Consider the following 18,885-nt stretch of genomic DNA (forward strand, 5'->3'; position numbering starts at 1 on the left):
AGGTGTCCGAGCAGGTGGATGACCAGTATCGCAGTTCCAGCTGAATGCGGCCCGGCGACAGGACCGCGGCCAAGCATATATCGTACTATAGATGGGGGTTAGCGTTCGCAGCACTTCGAGGCTTATATTACAGGGGGCATTGCGATAACCTCAGTAGCATCATCCATCTCCAGCAGATTGAAGCCAAGTCCCGTGGTAGTAGACGCGGAAGCTTCGATCCGGTTGCACCGTCACCACGGTGTTGAAGAGCTGTTTGTCACCGTGGATCTCGAGCCCAGCAGCTTGTCGAACAACCTCGGGGGCCGAATAGTGGTGATGGTCGTTGCCCCGCTCGATGCTCATTTGGTTCACGCGCAGTATCTCTAGGACCGTGCGTGGTGCATTGTCGTCGCCATCCAGCACCATCCGGCAGGGAAGATGTTGGAAAATGGGCCCACTATTTGCCAGATGTGCGGCTGGGCGACGTCGCGGCCCGACACGATGCTGCCGAAGCAGACGTCTGCGGCGTGGGCGTAATGCTGCGGGAGCAGCGCCCAGGCGAGCTGGAAGATATTGGCGATCGTCAGGCTGTTCGAGCGCCAGAATGTGTCGAGACGAGCGAGATCCTCCGGCTTCATCAGTCGGGGTAGGGAGCGGTGCTCGGGTTTGCGGTCTGAGTGGACCTCCAGCGCCGGGCGCGCGAGGTGCAAGACGGTCTGAATCGGCTGTCGCTCGAGCTCGTCGAGCAGGCCGGCGCCGGCGCGGTCATCCTGGCGCTGCTGGGCTGCGCGGCCGACATCCGCGGGTTTCTGGCCGCCAGAGGCATCTCTGTGCCTGTTGTTGACCCTGTGCCGGCCACCGTCGCCTTGGCTGTCCCCTTGGTCGAGCAGGGGCTGAGCCACAGCAGGGTCAGCTACCCGCCGTGCCAGGTCAAATCGTACAAAGGGTATGAAGTGGGGAAAGGATCAGTGACAGCGCTGGAGAGGGTCGAGATCAACCTTGGTAATGCAATGGCATACATACTTTTTAATTTCTCTGCAAGGTGCCTTATTGGCGTATGCCCCCCTGGAGATTGTTGGGATTGCAATGGCAGATGATAGGATACAGAATATGCTGGCCCTGACCATGCTCAGAGCATCAGGAGCACAACCATCAGCACAGGAAAAGAGAAGACCACGTCGGAAATAGCCTGATGAAAGAAAGACTCCGGAATATCTTCTCACCCTCAATCGGCCAAGCAACCACCGTGATCGAAGCCATTGTTGGACTTCTGCAGAGATGGAGGAACTTACGGCCGCAAACCGCGCCGGTGAATTCTCAAAACTGCTTCAGTCTTTTTTGGAGGTATCAAAGTATTTGTGAAAGCAGAGTGGGACAGTCCGCGGCTTTTCCAAAGTGTTTCGAAACAGCTTGATTGAGTCGCGCCGGAGCCGGTCTTCTGATGACGCTTAAAGTGAACGGACCAGCCCTTGAGCTTCTGGAATCCTTAGATCGCACTTAGTGTAACTCAGTGATGGGCTGACGCATCTTGGTGCTCAGTTGCGCAAATGTGACTTCCTTCTAGCTCGGGTGTCTACGTTTACTGTAGAAATCCGGGTGGGTGAACAGGGGTATCTTGCCTTGGGATGTAATGGAAATATCTTGCCTTGGATGTAATGGAAAACTACTGCAAGGATCATAGATCTGCTGTGTGTATTAATATTTGCGGAACCACGGAGTACTCTTTCTGAAAGTCTGCTTGCGATACACTAGCTGGGCGGGAACTTGGATGTAGTCACACAAGTGGTAAAGTTAGGCACTCGGTCAAAAGTAACAAAAAATGATCTAACCGACCTACATGGGGATCGAACCCACAACCTTCGGATTAGGAGTCCGACGCTCTACCATTGAGCCAATAGGCCCGAAAGCTGTCAATGTTACACTATAACAGGACCGAGGCCAAGAATCAAATTGAACTAGAGTCCTTAACTAACCAAGAATTTAGTTATTGATTGTAGGCCAAAATATAGAACCCATTGCTTGGATTACTGAGTATAGGTATAACAGCGTCTTGATAGCTTGGGCTTTCTCAGCAGGATATATCGTCTCACAAGTGCTTTTTTGTTTTGTTCTGAGCGATTTGCAAATCAATTTACTGAGTTGTAATTCAGCTGGCTGGGAAGGATAGTGTTTCGCCAACAACAACTTACAGAAGTGAATGTTTTGCTAACAATTCACTGAGAAGGGTTAGCCATCGTCACGGGACTTCCTGAGGAGCAAGTTTGTCTAACTGTGGTCCATTGGCTCAATGGTAGAGTGTCGGACTCCTAATCCGAAGGTTGTGGGTTCGAGTCCCATGTGGATCGGTTGATCATAGTCCGTGGGAGTTCATTCGCTTCGGTGAAGTACCACAGACGAGAGCACCAATTTCTTTTTCTTCCTACTAAGTCCCTGGTCACGGCGAATATCATGCACAGAATGTGCACATATAAAACATTCGTCTTCTGTTACGAAAGAGGGGAGAAGAAACAAAAAAAACAAGGCACCCGGATCAATGGTTTTCAATCTTATTGTTCGCTTCCCGTGAGCAGGAATGGTAAGTGACGGTCGAGTATCCAAGTAAATAAGCATAAGCTTGAAGTGCTAGCAACGCCCCGACAGCTAGTCTTGCTAGCCGGCTTCAAGAATTTACACCCGTAACGTTCAACTCAGTGACTCTGGCAGTGGTATTTATGGTTGGTGGTTGGTGGTAGGTGATTCGAGTCGGGTAGGTGATGTGACCACCGAAGCTAGTCGTCGAATAGGACGATTGTCCCAATGAAAAAAATGACATTGTGGGTTGGGATCATTGATCTACTTTATAGGGACCAATCGGGCCCCCTATGGGAAAGTTCCAAGTGATGATGTTGAGCCTAAATATGATAGTTCACAAGTTCCTGCTGTCGGTTGTATTTCATGCATTACACTATTAATACAACAACGTTGAAACAAGGAAATGAATGCGGCTCAAGTTTGTGACTATCTTGAACATCAATCCCCTAATCACCGAAATCTTCCTTGCTTTTCAGTGTAGGCCTGGGAAGCCTCTTTAATTCCATGACAACTTAAGCCGTTACCGGTGTGGACTCATCTGGAATCCATTTCGGTATACCCCTCATCCCTGTGCAAAGACCAGACTTTTCGACTAACTATTTGGCCGATATGCTTTCTCTTAGGGACTTGCACACTATCATCAAATTTGGGCTTGGTGGGGGCGGCCGTCTGTAATCCGACTCCGAGAGACTTCATTGCATGTAGCGGAAATCCCCTCCCTTATGGCCTAGTCACTTGCATGCATCAAGTGCCTCGTCTTCTCGAATCATTACCTTCGAAAATGAGGTTCAAGGCTCGAAATGATATCGTACGGAAAATCGGCGACTGCTTTTTGTTTATTACCGGTTGATCTATGAGCTAGGCTGCGGCTTCTCCTTACCTATATAATCATCCTGCAATGTGTTCAGCGACATAAATGTGGCTCTTCAAATCTGGAATGCAGACTCTAACAATAAGAGAAAAATGCAATATCTTTTCTTGATTTTCATGGCTCTTGTTCCAGTCGTCCCTGGAAGACTATGGTCTCTTTGAATTTCGATGGCGGTATCTGAGGTCTTTCACTCACAACCCTGTCAGCTGATTTTCTAGCCCTAATCTTTATGTAGCATACCTACCGCTCAAGTTATCTGTTTATCACCTATGTTGATTGCGTGCATCAGCTTACTATGTCTACTGTATTGTCTTCTTATTGTACTCCGTCATTTCTATACTTCGTGTTCATTTGTATAGGGGGCGGTATATGTCATCGGAATCCTACCGCGGACGCGACTCGGACTGTGAAGAGCAATCGAGACTTCTTGATTTAGAGTTCTACAACACGACTTTCACAGTCAGCGGCGTCAGTTGCATCAAATGTCATGTAGTAAACCAGGAGGAACCTCCTGCGCGCCCATGGCTCGGAAATCGATCGCCGGGTAGCCATTGGCTCACGCACAAATAATGACGGCAGCTGCCGCTTTGTCTGCCCACCTTTCCCCGCCTGAAGTAGAAATCACGAAGTGCAGGTTGCGCAGGTTGCGATTTATTGCTGTCATTTTATCTTTTCTTTTCCTCTCTTTTCTCTTTTCATTTTCCCTGCTTATCATTGTATATCAGAATTGTAGGCGGAAGGAGCTGTGCAAGGAAGTCTACAACAAAAATGTCCAATGCAAAATGTTGAATATGAACCGGAGTACGGTCGAAATGCTGCCAATCCGAGTAGTCAATCCACTTCTTTCAGCACATTCCGCATGGAATCCGAGAGGGAGGGGCTCCATCCCCGCCTTTCATGAAATGTCATCTGACACCAGCCATTTGCCACAGACTCCTGATGTCATATGGAAAGACAAAAGCCTACTGCTCCTGCGGGTTGCCGAATTGTATAAAAGTCTCCATGCCGGTGGGTACAGTAGCAGTGCGGACAGAAGGCCAACTTAGCACCCTACAGCTTTACACCATCGACAATCCCACACATACCCTCGGTGAAGTGAAACAGATACCTCCACTCACCACAATCCCCAGATCTAGCTACAATCAGACAGACCCAAAGCTCTAAACCATTTCCAGATATCAACAAATCATGACTACCTCCCGCAACATTGAGCACTACAAAACCAACGTCCACGCCCACTGGGAGGGCAAACACGCCAAGGACTGGACGGAGGTTGACCTCATCGGCTACGAGAACGCGACGAATCGCTTGTACAACGAGCTGTGCGCGCATCCGGACGCGGCCGTCGTCCAGGTTGGCCATCGCTCGACCCTGCTCAACAACCACGGCCGGGACTACCGGTTCAACGGCAAGTTCTCCAGCGAGCAGACGCAGCCGGAGCGCAGTCACCATGAGTACAACCGGTTCGGGAAGCTGATGAAGTGGGAGGGCGATCGGTGGTATGCGTATGATTTTGAGGTGGAGATTACGGATCATTAAAGGGCCTAAGAAAGGGGGGGTTGGAGGTGGTTAGGGCATGCTAGGAATTATGTCACCAGGTTAACTATTGCGCTGAGGTTGGTTGTGAGTGATAACTGAGTCTCTGAGGCTGGGGCTTCGCGGTTGCCTCCATTTTATTGTCTAATCAGGACCATGTGATCGCCAGTTGTTTCTGACCTGCAAGAAGATAGGTGCCGGTGTAATACCTGGGGAGGGATCTGATCTCAAGCCCCCAATTTACTGTTTCACTTCATCATCTGACTAGAGGTCTTGCTGTGCTCACTTTACAACTGGCACATTTCATCGATGCATGTCGCCGTGGCCTTTGCGCGGCAGGCACCACAACTATAGACAAAAGGATCAGTAGACTCCGACCTTGTATCTTGTGTCTACCATGTGTGCTGACACACAAGCCACTAGCCTCCATTGATTAGAAACAAATTTACCCTTGAGTCATTCCGATATGGCTTTGTGGTGTATCCAGTTCGGTCGCAACTACAAACGAGGTGGATTCAAGATATCAAGCCTGATACATTTAAACAAACCAGTATAGATTCTCCACCGTGTGTATTCTCGACCTGAGAAACGCCAAACGGGCCGCCGGGGCTCAGGGAAAACCCGAGCATATAGACAGATTACCTAGTTTCCGCCTTACAGTACCTAAAAGGTGGCTGTTACGATATTCCGCCGCAGTGGGCCAAGTTGTTAGGATTGGTGCAGCAAAACTGGAGTATTCATTTATTGGACTGTCGGGAGAAGTAATTACCTCTTTCGGGACCATAATCCTGCTCTTCTCGATGGTTATCTATGAATTGAACTAACAAGCGTGCCTCAACCGAGCAACAATGCACCACCTCGCTCTGTTCTCGGGCCCTTCCTCCTCCCTAACCTCGACCCAATCTCGTCTGATCTCGCCGTCGCCCTCTGCCCAACTCGTGGTCTGGTCCCGCTCGTAGATTGTGTCGACCTCCAGGCCCATCTCCATCGCCGTCTTCAGAAACTTCACAACAACCGGCCTCCCCGTATGAAGTCCCGCAACGAGCCAGATTCTCCCCTCGGGGGCAAGGAACCACTTCATCGTTTGGGCGAGGTTCTTATGCTGCAATTCCATCCAGAGGCAATCGGCTGCGATGATGCGCGTGAACCGGCCGCGGTTCGCCATCGCCCAGGAGTCGGACGCCAGGGTCCCCCACTCATGGGGCTGGACGGAGACCGCACATCCGTTCGTGGCCGGGATATTGCGTTTCAGGTTGAACGCAATTGCACCCCGCAGCGCGGGCGATGAGGGATGGTCTGTAATGGTCACTTCTGACGCGCCCGCAAGGATCGAGACTGTCGACGGGAGTGCAGCGCCTAAGTCCAGATGTGAGTGGGTATTTGTGAGGGCAAAACACATAATAAGATGAAGAGGATGGGGGTGACCAACCAGCGCCTAGTTCCAGGACTTTCTCTCCCTCTACCCTCCACATCTCGTCGACATGTTCGCGACCGGCATGAGCATCCTCGACGGCCTCCGCAACAATCAGACCGGCACTCCACACGAAATGAGCGAACAAACTCCTCTGCGCGTCTACTTGGCCCGGGTCAGAGTTTGAGTCTACGCTGTTGACCGACGAGTCCGAGTCGCTCTGTTTCGGGCTACTGGATGCACTCCCACTCTGGTCGGGGTAGGACGGAACTTGGATGGTCAGATCACCATAGCGTGGCGAGGAGTAAAGGAGACATTGGCCCGGGTCGCCGTGGAACTGTGGTGCATCGTCGGGTAAGAGATGGGGGAGAAAAGCCGCGAAGATATCTTCGGCTTCATCTTCGGCGGCCGCGGCCACGGCAGCATCACCGCGCAGGTCATCCGTCGACGAGGGGTAAGGCAAGGCGGGGAGAGGGCGAAGGCGGGACAGCAGCATTTTCAAGTGACCGTTGACGTGACTACTTCCGGTCAAAAGTTACACACATGTAAGTTGCTTATCGGCAGTCGAGGAAAAGAGATGTCGGAGTGGATTCGGTCCTCTTTGAGAAGGGTTTATGAAGAATTAAGGTGTAGCCACCCACTAGACTACCGAGTACAGTACTTATCGGTTCCCCTGATCCACTCGTACTCACTCTGTTGTGCCTTCGATCTGGTTCTGCGCCCCTCGGTCGAACTTCCCTCGACTACTGACCCATCAAATTGTCCCATTTGCCCCACCACAAACAAGGCTTCTGTTTGTTACCATGGCATTGTTCTCTATTAAACACCACTCACCGCTCAGTGAAGTGAATCCACTGAGTCCAAAATTCATCCAGGGTTATCCAATCTCTACCACAGCACTTGCTCATATCCAAATTACTCCTAAGCTATAGGGCTAGTGACAATGCACATGAGAAAGACTTTATACTTATGATCCCTAGTCTTCTTTCTTCCTCCACTGCAAACAATGGGTATTATACGGTTCCACTACCTTACCGCCTGCCAGTTGAAGCTGTTCTGCTGCCCTCCGCACAGACTGCCGCACCCCATCAAAACACCACAGACTGAGTTGGGGATAACCGGCTAACAAGTCATATATTGCTTAAGAAATTGCGTTGACCAGGCCTATTCAACAGTGACCGCCACGCCTTATCCTGTTTAAGATTGACTTCTTGACTTTGGCATGTCAGAGCCAAATCAAAAAGCCTGGTATCTATGTCGATAGATACCGGGTACTTCATGTAAAATCAAAGTTACTTGCGCAAAATGAGCAAGCAACATGAAGGAATGAACCAGAAGAAGTAGCGCAAGATCATCTTATGCAAACGAACGCTGGAAGACATAGAAAATATCGAAGGTAGAGTCGCCAAGGTGGCACAGGGCGTTTGTTTAACCTTTTTTGTATGTGCCTTTGATCCCTGTTCACCTTGGCTAATAACAATTCTCGTGAGCAGAGATGACTTCTCTGCAAGCCCAAGACAAAATCCGAGTCGTTCACGTCCAGACGAAGGACAAAAACCTCACGTTCTGTGGCGTCATGATTTATGTCGACGTCCTCGCCAACTACCAGGGTGAGGGGTTTTTCGCAAAGTGCAATTCTTGACTTTCATCATTGGTTGAGACGCTCAGATGGCGTCTGCAAAACCTCGCGTCTTTGAGTGAGACATACTAAGAAAGTAGGGAAGGTCAATTGGTTGAAGCAAGTTGGCCATAGGTGTTTTGTAGCCACCATTGATCACACTTCATCTGTTCTAAGTTTTTGATTTTTTCTGTTTTCTTTGAGATAACTGCATAGGCTTCTGTTGAAGATGCGTGTCCTTGATATCATTTGTTCCTGTCCGCCTGGTTTCTGTCGTTCACCAATATCGTGGGACTGATTTTGACGGATAAGATATCTCTTTGACAGGTGACCTCCGCAGCCCTACAATAAGTCATAAGAGCGGCAGCGTCGATGAGCTACCATAACCACCAAGCTCAACATCCTCTGCAGCCGCTCTGATGAAAGCTTATGACTCTGGATTCATTAAACCGGTCTCGAGGTCTTAGCGCCGATTTTTTTTTGGAAGTCAAGATCCTGATCTCCTTCATGCAGTTTAACCTCGACATTCGCCTTTACGTTTGCGCAAAGCGGATGACACTACCTTTTCCTTAACAAACAAGTACACCACTTACCTCGGAATCTGTTACTCCATCATCAAGTACAAAAACCAACCAGAGTTATACAGCACAAACATCATTACCAGTGGGTTTACACAGGGACGTTGCTGAATATCTCCCCTAGACGCAACCTACAATGCCTTTGTCTAATAAAGATTCTTCTTCAATAGCTACCCTATATAAAGAGTGATCGAATATCATACCGTCTTCTTTGTCCTGCTCACTCCCTACTATATCATGTCTCAAGGGTAGATCCTCTAGGAAACAATCCAAGGCCAAGGACTGAGCAATGCCGATCACCGTACCACATAAACGCGACTCAGCGGGTTTCCCGCAGTCGGGGCCCTCATATCAGCAGAAAGTGGTCTCCTTTCGACCCATCCCCAGCCCAGCACCCACCTGGTGTGCGGTCTGCATCCTGAGCGACCAAGCCCTACTAAGCCACGAACTATACTTCTGCGGGACATGTAGAGCCATGTACCACCGGCCCTGTCTCTACGCGCTGCTGCTGCAGCGGAGCCATCAACCCTCCTCCTCGGCAGGAGGTACGTCCTCCGCGCCAGTAGCGCTCTACAGGTGCCCAACCTGCGGTATCGAGGGGGGCCAATCCCCCACCCCCTCGGCTCCCACAGCGTCTGCAGCCCCCCGACCCTTCATCACCACCCCCTACCACTACGACCGCACCCCCGCAGGACTCTACGTGTGCACCTACTTCTCCACCGCACGGGATGGGACGTCGCGGTCCGCGATCTGCACTTCAGCGCGTGGCCGAACTACCGCGCACACCATCATCAGGCGCATGAACGGGCGGCCGATGCAGGGCATTCGTGTGAGGGTTGCGCCGTAAGTAGTAGTAGTAGTAGTAGTAGTAGTAGTAGTGGCGGCGCCAGCACTGCTAACGCGATAGCGGTAGTACTCACGCTAATGCTGGTAGGGGCGGTATCGGTATCACCGCCAAAACTAACCCCGTACCTGGGCAGCTCAAGCGCCGACGGTCATCCACGGTGTCTACTTCGTATGCTTCGTCTTGCCCCAGCAGCTTCGTCTGCCCCAGCGGCTTCGTTTGTTCCACCAGCTTCATATGCCTCACTGACTCCGCCCACAACCCCAGTGCAACTGGGACTGCTCCTGCAATCGCTGCAGCAGCGGTACAGACCGCTGCCCCGACCGCAGGCGCAGCCGCCGGTCATCCGACAACGCCGGCCACGGTTCTGCCCGCTCTGCGCCGGGGATTTCGAGAGTCTGGTCCCGCTGGTCCAGCATCTGGAGGTCGACCATGCCACGGAGTTTTTGATCTGTATGTTGTGTCTGTCGTGGCGGACGGATTGGTGGAGGCTGCTGCTGCATCTGGATGAGGATCATCCGGAGTGGGATGGGCTGTTCGAGGATCCGTCGGCGGTTCGGCCGGGTTTGCTTGCTTAGGACGGGTTGTTTGGAGGGCTATATGTAGGGTTCAGGGATTTATAGTATCATAATCAATTTTTATTTCAAGATATATATAAATAATATTCTGGATAGATGGATTTGGAAGAACACGCGATGGTACATACGTAGATACGTACTAAAAAAACAATGCGAGTTGAGTAACTCATGTACTAGCGCTTGTGAATCACAATTTGTCGACAAACTGGGTACTTTGTGCGTGTTGTTAATCTCCCTTGTTCTCACCATCTATTTACCTGTTCACAGTAGTATCCGACTTTTAATCACCTGCCCCACAGGAGAGCGCATAACAGGATCCTACATATATGAATAATCCATAGCTCAAGCCTCCGAGGAATGCAAAATAAGAGACCCCGGCCATTGCATCGGGAGACCCACCCAGTCGCATCTAGACCAAACATGCAAGCATACAGGCATGCACGCGCCCCACTCTTACCGAGCCAGCACGCCCCCCAACAAAACAAAAGTGAAAGCCCAACGCGGGGGTTGAACCCGCAACCTTGAGATTAAGAGTCTCACGCTCTGCCGATTGAGCTAGCCGGGCTGGTTGGTTGAAGAGCTGTGCCATGCTTGCGAACATATTCCCTCACAAACCCTACTCTATAATAGAATTACTGCATCATCGCTTGCACACCTGACAGTCAGTTTGAGGTAAATACAGAGTTTGCGGTGGACAAAGCTAGTCTTACCCCCGAGGCTGAGCTAGCATGTGCTTCTAGAAATCAACGCATTCCGAAATCTGTGGCTGTGTAGCAAAATATGGATCGGTGTGGTGGTTGTATATATTTGCGGGGGTGATTTGCGCGTCAGAACGAATCTGGTCAGCAGTCCTCAGCAACGCACCTACATACGTGCATTATCATACCGCAGCACAGACCAATCACTACACTACAAGCCACTTCAACGACTCTCAACACATATGACGATGGTTGGCATCGATTGACCCTCTTGTATGTACACATCATTGCCGACGCTCACCGAAGCGACGGTGGAGGAGCCGAGTGCCAAGGCGGATATCCTCTCGGGATGTATTGATGCCCGATAATCCAGGCGAAAGGTCGCAGCGCAGGCATTCCGGCCGACTGGTCGCCTCGTCCACAACAGGAGTCGGCGCTGATGTGCATGGTGTTCTGCGGACCGACATAACTGTGCTCAGGGTGGGCATATAGGCAGACGGGGTGGTCGTAGAATGGGACGCAAGCAGAATCGGGCGGATTGCTATGCAGGAGGCAAGAATCCCTGTTTCAAAGATAAGCGGAGCATCAAACGAGTAATCAACACCGCCAAGAAAAGGTGTGGGGTTAGATCAATCGAAATCGGAAGTGGAAAGGGTCAGTTTGTTTGCAGGATGAGAAGATAGAAAGTCAGCAGACTATGTGCAGATGAAATGATGGAAGAAGGAGGGGAGAGAAGAAAAAAGTAATAGGGAAAATGACCTCAGAGGGTGACGAACATGATAAAAAAAAGTAGACAGCTGGAGGCTGGAGTTCACACAGTGCCAGAGCCGCCGGCAGGAAGTGGTAGGATCCGAAGTCGAACCATACAGCATAATCACGAAAGATGGCAGCTAGTCGGACCTGCTGGAAGTGCACGCTAAGTCACCCGCATACAGTGCTCCATGCCCAGACCCCCCAACTAGACCTATATTTACCAAGTAGAACGTCATACTTGAACCATCAAATGTACAGATTAATGTTCCTGTTCATCATATTCACAAAGAAGCGAAGTAAAAAAGTAATCAACAAACAAAAACGTAATCATCACACATCACAAGGCCAGATTCGCGCAGCTGAACGCCGGCGAAACCGACCCGGCATAATCCGCAATGATCGCCTCCACGGCCGCATACAGCCCCGGGCCCAACAGAAACAGCCCACACGCCATGATAAACACATGGATCACCGTCATGATGCTGCGTCCAGCGCCGGCGAACAGCTTGCCCTTGTATAGTTGCCAGTACGCCACGGCAAAGAAGATGAATCCGAAGAACGAGTCAAACGCTGCACCTAGCAGAGACAGGAAGTCGCCCATGCTGGGGATGACTTCCGAGAAAATGAAGCCCAGAATCCAGATCGCCGCCATCAGGCCCAGCCACACCCCCCAGCCGATGACCGTGTTGCTGTGCGCGTGGCGCGACCGACCCATCAGATGTCCGAACACGAACTTGGCGCTGACGTTGGCGTAGATGACGGCGATGATGAGAGTGGGCGCGATGACGAAGCCAAAGGAGGCCTTCTTGTACGCGACCGTCCCCAGACTACCGAACGCCGGTGCGGTGGCGTACTGACCCAGGTAGCGGAATCCGATGGCCGGGGGGACGATGAACAAAATGACGGAGATCCCGGTGAGGACGGCGAGGGCCTTGGGGAAGTCCTGCGGACGCTCCATCTCGGCGATGAAGCTCGGGAAGAGAATCTGGGGCACCCAGAGGAAGGTGATGTTGAGGACTGCGTTCATGCAGTTGACCCAGGTCGTGCCGGGAAGGGGAAAGGCGTAGGTGCGCACGGGACCGTCGGTGGGGTAGTTCCCGTTGTACCCATACAGTGGCGCTGTCTCAATCCCCGCAAAGATAAGGAACAGAAGTATGGCAATGGCCATACAGGCCGCTACGGAGGTAGGTTAGCACCATACACGCGGAGTCTAATGCTTTCCACCCGAGAACTCACAGGAGAACATGGACATGAAAGAGACATGGTGCAGCGTCCGAGGAACGGAGAGCACCACGCCCATGATCGTGCAGATCACCGAGAACACCACCGTGCAGAGGGAGTGGTCCGACAAGGTGTTGAGAATCTTCGCCCCGGTCAAGATGTGGAAGCCGATCAGGAGGATGTTGTTCGCCATCAGCATGAACCCGGCAAATGCGTAGGCGATCCGACTCTTGCCAAATGCATAATACCCGAAGTCGCCTGCCCATGCAATCGTTAGCCTCGATCTCGAGTCGCAAGAACCATCCACCAGAGCTCCTTACAAATATTTTGGATCTGCGGATGTTTCATGATGAACTTGTGCATGGTCGTTGAAGTGATCCAGAACAGGATCCCGGAAAGTAACATGGTGATAATCCCTGGCACCCACCCTAGAACTCTGGAAACCCAACAGCCATTAGTACCCATAACACACAATCACAGATCGGCTTAACTCACGAGAGCGACCAGGATTGCGACATGATAGCCAGACAAACCTGCTCTCCGCACAGCAGCCACGCTCCCTTCTGCCACGACATAGTCCGGAGCTGGATCTCATGTTGGTTGTCTGTGGAACGCGCACAACCGAAAATTAGCCATAATCATCGCCCTTAGGACAGCCATCTTAGCCTACCCTCATTCTTGAGCGCATTCAAGATCTCCGCCGAACTGTATCCATCGGAATCGAACTCGTCGACATCGGCGGGCTGCTGCACCGGCTCCTTCTTCTCGTCGTGGATCATCGCGAAAGAGTTGTTGTCAAAGTGCGCGATTGAGCAACGAAGTATGAGGGACTCGTATTTCCGCGGAGGCTGCAGGGTTTTAAACAATCAAGATGTTCTAGACGCAGCACTAGTGGTGGGCGGGTTGATTGGGGTGCTATGGCGTGATAGCGCAACCGATGTTCGCGATAAGACCCCAGATAGCCAACCAGGAACATGCGTTCCTCTTTAGCTTGCTGATGGGCGGAGCACGATGGAGGCAAACTCAGATGCGAACCACCTATGATGAGGATATGAGAGTGAGAGAAAGAAAAAAAATTTCAGCAAGCTAAGCAGGCGCGCTGGGCAGTGGCAAGGAAGGATTCCAGGAAGTCAGAAAGGCGACCGATGGAAGAAGGAAGATTGAGCACCTGCAGTGTGCTCGGAGATGGCCGAATCTGGATTGGGAAGAGGCAGCCAATGTTACCCTGCCATGACCTTTACATAATCGGAGCGGCCGTAGACAAAGTGGTGTCATTATCTGATGGTTGCAAATTGATTGTGAAGGAATTTGGTCAGTTGGTCAGTTGGTCAGTTGGTATGGATGGGCGAGATTAAGTTGACAGCCTTGTGGTTGACGCTACAAATTAAGGTTGCGAAGTGTGTTCCTGGAGGGGTTGGCAGGGGTTCCACTGGCTTATGGGAATTCGCACACCACGTGTGCTGCTGATGGCGTCATTTGGCGATGATGGGCAACCCATGCTAAGCTTTGCGAATTCTTTGTCAACTCGGATGTTCATGTTTGGGAGGCCTCGTATTGATCATGTTTACATCCAGTGGCTTGCGTGATTCTCGAATCCTGCGATCCTTCGACCAAGTAGCTACATAGACCGTAAATTAGCAACGGCTAGGGCTACCGCCGTGCAACCTACCTCATCATCAGATACAATACGTTTGTACAGCCTATCAAGGCTGGCAAATTTGAATTCGATCATGTAGCTCTCACTGTGTTGAAGGAAAGTCCGACTTAACTTTGAATGGAGTCTTGATGGTGGATAAATCATCACCCCCACAGCAGCGGTCGGCAGCTCCGGGCTCCATTTGTGATACCCACTGACCAGCTCACTCGAAGCTCAACTTAAAGACTGTTTGAACAGGCATATACCTTTGCTGTCAGCTACATAAGCAAGCTCTTAGGTTCACTTGCACAAGATCCTCCCAATGCTCTGTGGCAATGGTACAGCTCAAAACAGCACTGAGCACATGCACTTGATTTTCCTAAACGAGGATTTTCGTTCTTGCCTCGCGCCAATGAATCAGGGCACACAAACCAAAGATCGGTTTCCAATTTCTTGCCACTAACTCAAGATGTCAAATTGTGATGAATGGTCAGTCACCAAGCACAAGCAAGGACTGAGATGGGCCATGCGCACACAGCGCACGCTAGTCTGGAAGCCGACCAAGATTTGGCAGAAAAACTTCAGCAGAGAAAGCGGTGAGTACATGAGAGCACTATTCCACTTCCGGTGACTAGACTTTTACCAGAGTCCGTGATGCCAAGACCTGCATTTGTTCAAGTATTTCTGCCTGAGTCATAAGGCAATCAAAGCGACCAATATGTTAAGCTACAACATCCTACTCTTCTGTCGTATCCGACCAACGGTCATGTGACAACAAAGGCTATATACTATGCCACACTCTAGGACCCCAGCAAATTTCGGGTCTCTATGCTCTGATATATGTAGCATCTACTACTGACCAAGGTATGGTGCTCCGAAAGAATTCAAGATTCAAGGTTATAACAAAAGTAGAAGATCACTAAAAGCTGCAGAGTACCTTGAAAGCAAAGTTGGGTCTCTCTTCGAGCATACACATTATTTAACCATAGTAAGAACTATCTTTCTTACACCAGTATAGTGACTCTACAACTAGTGGCACTTAGAAAGCATGACCTTACAAAGCCCAACTCTGAGACTTAGATTTCACCCCTTATAACTTATTAGTCACAGATCAGGGCGCTGATGCAGTCGGCATCTCTGTAATTATTGTTCCCTTAGTATATCGACGGCCAACCCAGTCATATCTAGATCTTCGTCTGGATCTTTCCGTTGGGAACGCCGGCCGATGGTTATGATTGTCATATGCTGAAGTCTAATGAGTTGCTCCTGGACGAGGTGCAGATCTATAGGGTGTGGATTTGCAGGAGGACGGATCCGGCGGTATTCTCCATCATGTGGAGATGTCTGCTCTGCGAAAGTATGTCAAAGCTGTTGTTTGCTCCAGTTGAGGGCTTGAGGGTGCTCGATGCTGTTGTACTGGAGGCGGGACTTCTGGGTATTCATCGAGCTTGTGACGGGTCCGCGAATTTATGGGGTGACACTGAGAATCTGCGAAGAGCCTAGCTATTATGGGAGGGAGGATGAGGATCTGGAAGAGCAGGAGTTGCGTCTTCTGCCAACGAGACTACATCTTTTCTTGCTCAACTTAGCGGGGTTTGAACGGGACACGCCCTAAGTGGCAAAGGAGATGGACTGGTAGTGACGCTTCATGAGGTGAATGAGCTCTGTCTCAAAGATAGTGTGCCCCACTTTCCTCGCGACTCATCACAATGAGAACGAGATGGCACAGAAGAAGAAGAAATAAAAAGAGAAATGGAAAAGCTTTTCCCCACGACTCTTCTGGCGCAAGGTGCTTTCCGTACCGACGTCTCGCATCGAGTCCAACGCTTGCATGCTGTACTGTGGACTGGTCAAGTCTCCCAAACAAGATACTAATCCTCATCCGTCAGTCGAAAGCATGTGGAGCGAACATGGCCACCCGATCATGCATGACCCTGCTCTAATTTCGACACTCTTCTCTCCATAGCACAAGTTCACAATGATCAAGGTGAGAAGCTCGGCGGTCCTAGATCATTTACAGGTGCTTGGTTGCTGGGCGCTAACATTGACTTGTAAGAGGATGCTTAGAAATCACAAAGATATAGACAGGACTTGCACAGTCCAATTCTCCGACAAGGTATCTGATGTGGGTGTAGGTACTACTGCATTTCTCCATCCCATCCCGCCACAACACGGAGATCGACACCGCCAACAACATAAGAAGACTTGAAGCATTCAATTTTCCGCCAAAGAGCCGTCAACCTCGGACCAGGTCGCAGACCATGTGTGCTGTAGAGCACGGAATGCGGTGCTAATTTCAACTGCTAGCATGCCCTTAGGATAATTCTGCGAGCAATCGTCAGGAGGTCTGCGCCAAGCAAGACGAATACCCTCGATATGCATCGGCTGGGTAAATCGACAGTCCCAGACAGGGCCTCGACACAGCATCCAAGTAATCCAAGTACATTAAAGGCGTCAGATATAGCATCCGTGAAGGTGTCTTGAACCCCCAGTGGTACTGGCCGTGCCAAGACGAGCCGACAAGCAGCGCAGCACAGCCACGATGGAGTCAAACATCCGCGCTCTTGGCAACCCCGTCTGAAACGCCCTCCTACTCCATTTGTGGAAGTTCTGCTGGAACTGCTTGCCAGCTAACCCCCGGATATGCGCGCATTGTGCTTGGCATGTGTCGAAACTCCGCTTCTTCCGCAAAACCCTAGATGAAGCGGTGTCGCCTCCGTCTCAGCAAGAACGCCGACCGACAAGCTTGGCGGGGTCACTACCCACAGTTGCCATGCAAGAGCTTGAACGCCTTAGTCAATGCTCTAGAGAAGATAGTCCTTCCACCTATGGCAAAGGGGGTCCAGCCAAGTCTTGGGTCGACCTCCTGATGATGTATACTCGTTTAATGAGGGCGCTTGGAAGGTGAACATGGCACCACCAGCACTGATCCATCAAGCTATAAAGATATTGTCTTCCATCCCAGCTGTCCTGGCAATTCATCAACCAACTCACCTTCTCACCTTCTCTTCCCTTCTTTCTCTTTATTCCAACTATAGTCTTTTGCTCTCCTTCCATTCTACACAATGACCAACCTCAAGTGGATCGTTGCAGTGGCCGGCCTCCTGTCTGGACAGGTCCTGGCTGCTCCTACTGCCACCACCCACGCTAAGCGTGCTACTGTCAGCGACGTATGTTCCTTTTCCTCCTTCAACGTGTGCCACACTAACCTAGCTACTCCCCCGTAAAGAGTGCTTTCGGCTACGCCAGCCTGAACGGCGGCACCACCGGTGGATCCGGCGGAACCACGACGACCGTCTCCTCGTACGCGGCCTTCACCTCAGCCGTCAGCAGCGACGACAAGAAGGTGGTCTATGTCAGCGGCACGATCAGCAAGACGGCCGACCAGGTCAAGGTGGGCAGCAACACCTCGATCATCGGCAAGGATGCCAACGCCATCCTGGAAGGGTTCGGCCTGCTGGTCAAGAAGAAGGAGAACGTGATCATCCGCAACCTGGGCGTGAAGAAGGTGTTGGCCGACAACGGCGATGCCATCGGTGTTCGTACGTGCCTACCTCATCACTCCCCCTCAGATAAATAAGTCCTCGAAGCTGACTGCTATCTGCAGAATACTCCAACAACGTCTGGATCGACCACTGCGACGTCTCCTCCGACCGCGACCACGACAAGGACTACTACGACGGTCTGATCGACGTCACCCACGCTTCCGACTACGTGACCATCTCTAACACCTTCCTCCATGACCACTGGAAGGCCTCGCTGGTCGGCCACTCGGACAGCAACGCCGATGAGGACACCGGCCACCTGACCGTGACCTACGCCAACAACTACTGGTACAACATCAACTCGCGCGGCCCCTCCTTCCGCTTCGGCACCGGCCACATCTACAACAGCTACTACCTCGATGTCAGCGACGGCATCAACACCCGTGACGGCGCCCAGCTGCTGGTCGAGTCCAACGTCTTCAGCGGCTCCAAGAAGCCCCTCTACTCGACCGACAGCGGCTACGCCGTCGCCAACGACAACGACTTCGGCGATGGCGAGAACGCCGCCGACGAGGGCACGTTGACCTCCGTGCCATACAGCTACACTCTGCTCGGCTCGAGCAAGGTTAAGAGTGCTGTTGTGGGCACGGCCGGACAGACTCTTACCTTCTAAGCTTGTTTGCTTAGCTTGCTTAGCTTAGCTTAGCTTCGCTTTGCCGGATGAGGGGGTAAATGAGGGGGTAGCGAATGGTGGTGGTGGTGGTGCTTTGTCATTCGTTTCAGTTCTTAATGGGTTCTGATTTCTCGGAATTCTTTTCTTATATCCAATTGAGTTGGTTTTGGTGATCCTTGATTCCTCGTTCTCTCGTGTAGATGGGCAGACGTAGTCGTCATCGCTGGCGCCAAGAATGCCCGGTCCGGACAATGTGAAACTGCCATGGCCTTCGCCAAGGGCTCGTTCGGGCCCCACTGGCACACCGCTCGGACCAGCTGTCCCGCATAGTTCGTTTAATCTTCGGCAATTGAGGTCCTGAGTTGTAGGTATGCGGTTGTGAAGATGTCGGGGTACTGTTAAATGAGGTGTGTTTCAGGTACCGCTGCAACAT

At 51.3% G+C, this 18,885-nt stretch overlaps 6 protein-coding genes and 3 non-coding genes across 9 annotated transcripts; 5 read left to right on the top strand and 4 right to left on the bottom strand.

Moving 5' to 3' along the window:
* Positions 1–1,808: 1,808 nt before the first annotated feature.
* ASPACDRAFT_t264 lies at positions 1,809–1,880 on the bottom strand. The gene has a single exon. It is a non-coding gene; the product is annotated as a tRNA-Arg (tRNA).
* Positions 1,881–2,252: 372 nt separating this feature from the next.
* Positions 2,253–2,324, top strand: ASPACDRAFT_t258. Its single transcript has one exon. It is a non-coding gene; the product is annotated as a tRNA-Arg (tRNA).
* Positions 2,325–4,426: 2,102 nt separating this feature from the next.
* ASPACDRAFT_1890750 (uncharacterized protein) lies at positions 4,427–5,303 on the top strand. Its single transcript, XM_020198587.1, has one exon. The coding sequence runs from the start codon at positions 4,610–4,612 to the stop codon at positions 4,958–4,960; it is 351 nt and encodes a 116-aa protein (XP_020053250.1). The 5' UTR covers positions 4,427–4,609; the 3' UTR covers positions 4,961–5,303.
* A 382-nt stretch (positions 5,304–5,685) lies between these two features.
* On the bottom strand, positions 5,686–6,905 carry ASPACDRAFT_81086 (putative nicotinamide N-methyltransferase). The gene is made up of 2 exons (XM_020205794.1): positions 6,387–6,905; positions 5,686–6,313 (listed from the first exon to the last, which is right to left on the bottom strand). Exons 1-2 carry the CDS (start codon positions 6,862–6,864, stop codon positions 5,778–5,780), a joined length of 1,014 nt encoding a protein of 337 aa, XP_020053251.1. The 5' UTR covers positions 6,865–6,905; the 3' UTR covers positions 5,686–5,777.
* A 1,948-nt stretch (positions 6,906–8,853) lies between these two features.
* ASPACDRAFT_46439 (uncharacterized protein) lies at positions 8,854–9,986 on the top strand (the record flags this gene model as incomplete). Its single annotated transcript, XM_020201781.1, has 4 exons — positions 8,854–9,407; positions 9,478–9,494; positions 9,545–9,607; positions 9,676–9,986. The coding sequence occupies 4 exons, from the start codon at positions 8,854–8,856 to the stop codon at positions 9,984–9,986; spliced, it is 945 nt and encodes a 314-aa protein (XP_020053252.1).
* A 492-nt stretch (positions 9,987–10,478) lies between these two features.
* ASPACDRAFT_t263 lies at positions 10,479–10,551 on the bottom strand. The gene has a single exon. It is a non-coding gene; the product is annotated as a tRNA-Lys (tRNA).
* Positions 10,552–11,684: 1,133 nt separating this feature from the next.
* Positions 11,685–13,936, bottom strand: ASPACDRAFT_1890752 (uncharacterized protein). Its single transcript, XM_020198588.1, has 5 exons — positions 13,329–13,936; positions 13,154–13,262; positions 12,979–13,094; positions 12,674–12,916; positions 11,685–12,613 (listed from the first exon to the last, which is right to left on the bottom strand). The coding sequence occupies exons 1-5, from the start codon at positions 13,435–13,437 to the stop codon at positions 11,775–11,777; spliced, it is 1,416 nt and encodes a 471-aa protein (XP_020053253.1). The 5' UTR covers positions 13,438–13,936; the 3' UTR covers positions 11,685–11,774.
* A 776-nt stretch (positions 13,937–14,712) lies between these two features.
* On the top strand, positions 14,713–15,909 carry ASPACDRAFT_1890753 (uncharacterized protein; the record flags this gene model as incomplete). The annotated part of the gene is made up of 5 exons (XM_020198589.1): positions 14,713–14,890; positions 15,099–15,158; positions 15,405–15,433; positions 15,584–15,651; positions 15,717–15,909. Exons 1-5 carry the CDS (start codon positions 14,764–14,766, stop codon positions 15,907–15,909), a joined length of 477 nt encoding a protein of 158 aa, XP_020053254.1. The 5' UTR covers positions 14,713–14,763.
* Positions 15,910–17,193: 1,284 nt separating this feature from the next.
* Positions 17,194–18,623, top strand: ASPACDRAFT_1874263 (pectate lyase family protein). Its single transcript, XM_020198031.1, has 3 exons — positions 17,194–17,464; positions 17,524–17,836; positions 17,902–18,623. Exons 1-3 carry the CDS (start codon positions 17,360–17,362, stop codon positions 18,450–18,452), a joined length of 969 nt encoding a protein of 322 aa, XP_020053255.1. The 5' UTR covers positions 17,194–17,359; the 3' UTR covers positions 18,453–18,623.
* Positions 18,624–18,885: the final 262 nt, after the last annotated feature.

This window comes from Aspergillus aculeatus, assembly GCF_001890905.1.
Source record: "Aspergillus aculeatus ATCC 16872 unplaced genomic scaffold ASPACscaffold_15, whole genome shotgun sequence".
NCBI classification, from domain to species: domain Eukaryota; kingdom Fungi; phylum Ascomycota; class Eurotiomycetes; order Eurotiales; family Aspergillaceae; genus Aspergillus; species Aspergillus aculeatus.

Excerpts from the sequence above, each read along its gene's own strand:
- ASPACDRAFT_1890750 (XM_020198587.1), top strand. The coding sequence starts at position 4,610 with ATGACTACCTCCCGCAACATTGAGCACTACAAAACCAACGTCCACGCC.
- ASPACDRAFT_81086 (XM_020205794.1), bottom strand. The coding sequence starts at position 6,864 with ATGCTGCTGTCCCGCCTTCGCCCTCTCCCCGCCTTGCCTTACCCCTCG. Across the intron at positions 6,314-6,386 it reads AGTCCTGGAACTAGGCGCTG|GCGCTGCACTCCCGTCGACA; the intron begins GTTGGTCACCCC and ends ATCTGGACTTAG.
- ASPACDRAFT_1890752 (XM_020198588.1), bottom strand. The coding sequence starts at position 13,437 with ATGATCCACGACGAGAAGAAGGAGCCGGTGCAGCAGCCCGCCGATGTC. Across the intron at positions 13,095-13,153 it reads TCGCAATCCTGGTCGCTCTC|AGTTCTAGGGTGGGTGCCAG; the intron begins GTGAGTTAAGCC and ends TTGGGTTTCCAG. Across the intron at positions 12,917-12,978 it reads TCCGCAGATCCAAAATATTT|GCGACTTCGGGTATTATGCA; the intron begins GTAAGGAGCTCT and ends TTGCATGGGCAG.
- ASPACDRAFT_1874263 (XM_020198031.1), top strand. The coding sequence starts at position 17,360 with ATGACCAACCTCAAGTGGATCGTTGCAGTGGCCGGCCTCCTGTCTGGA. Across the intron at positions 17,465-17,523 it reads AGCGTGCTACTGTCAGCGAC|AGTGCTTTCGGCTACGCCAG; the intron begins GTATGTTCCTTT and ends TCCCCCGTAAAG. Across the intron at positions 17,837-17,901 it reads CGGCGATGCCATCGGTGTTC|AATACTCCAACAACGTCTGG; the intron begins GTACGTGCCTAC and ends TGCTATCTGCAG.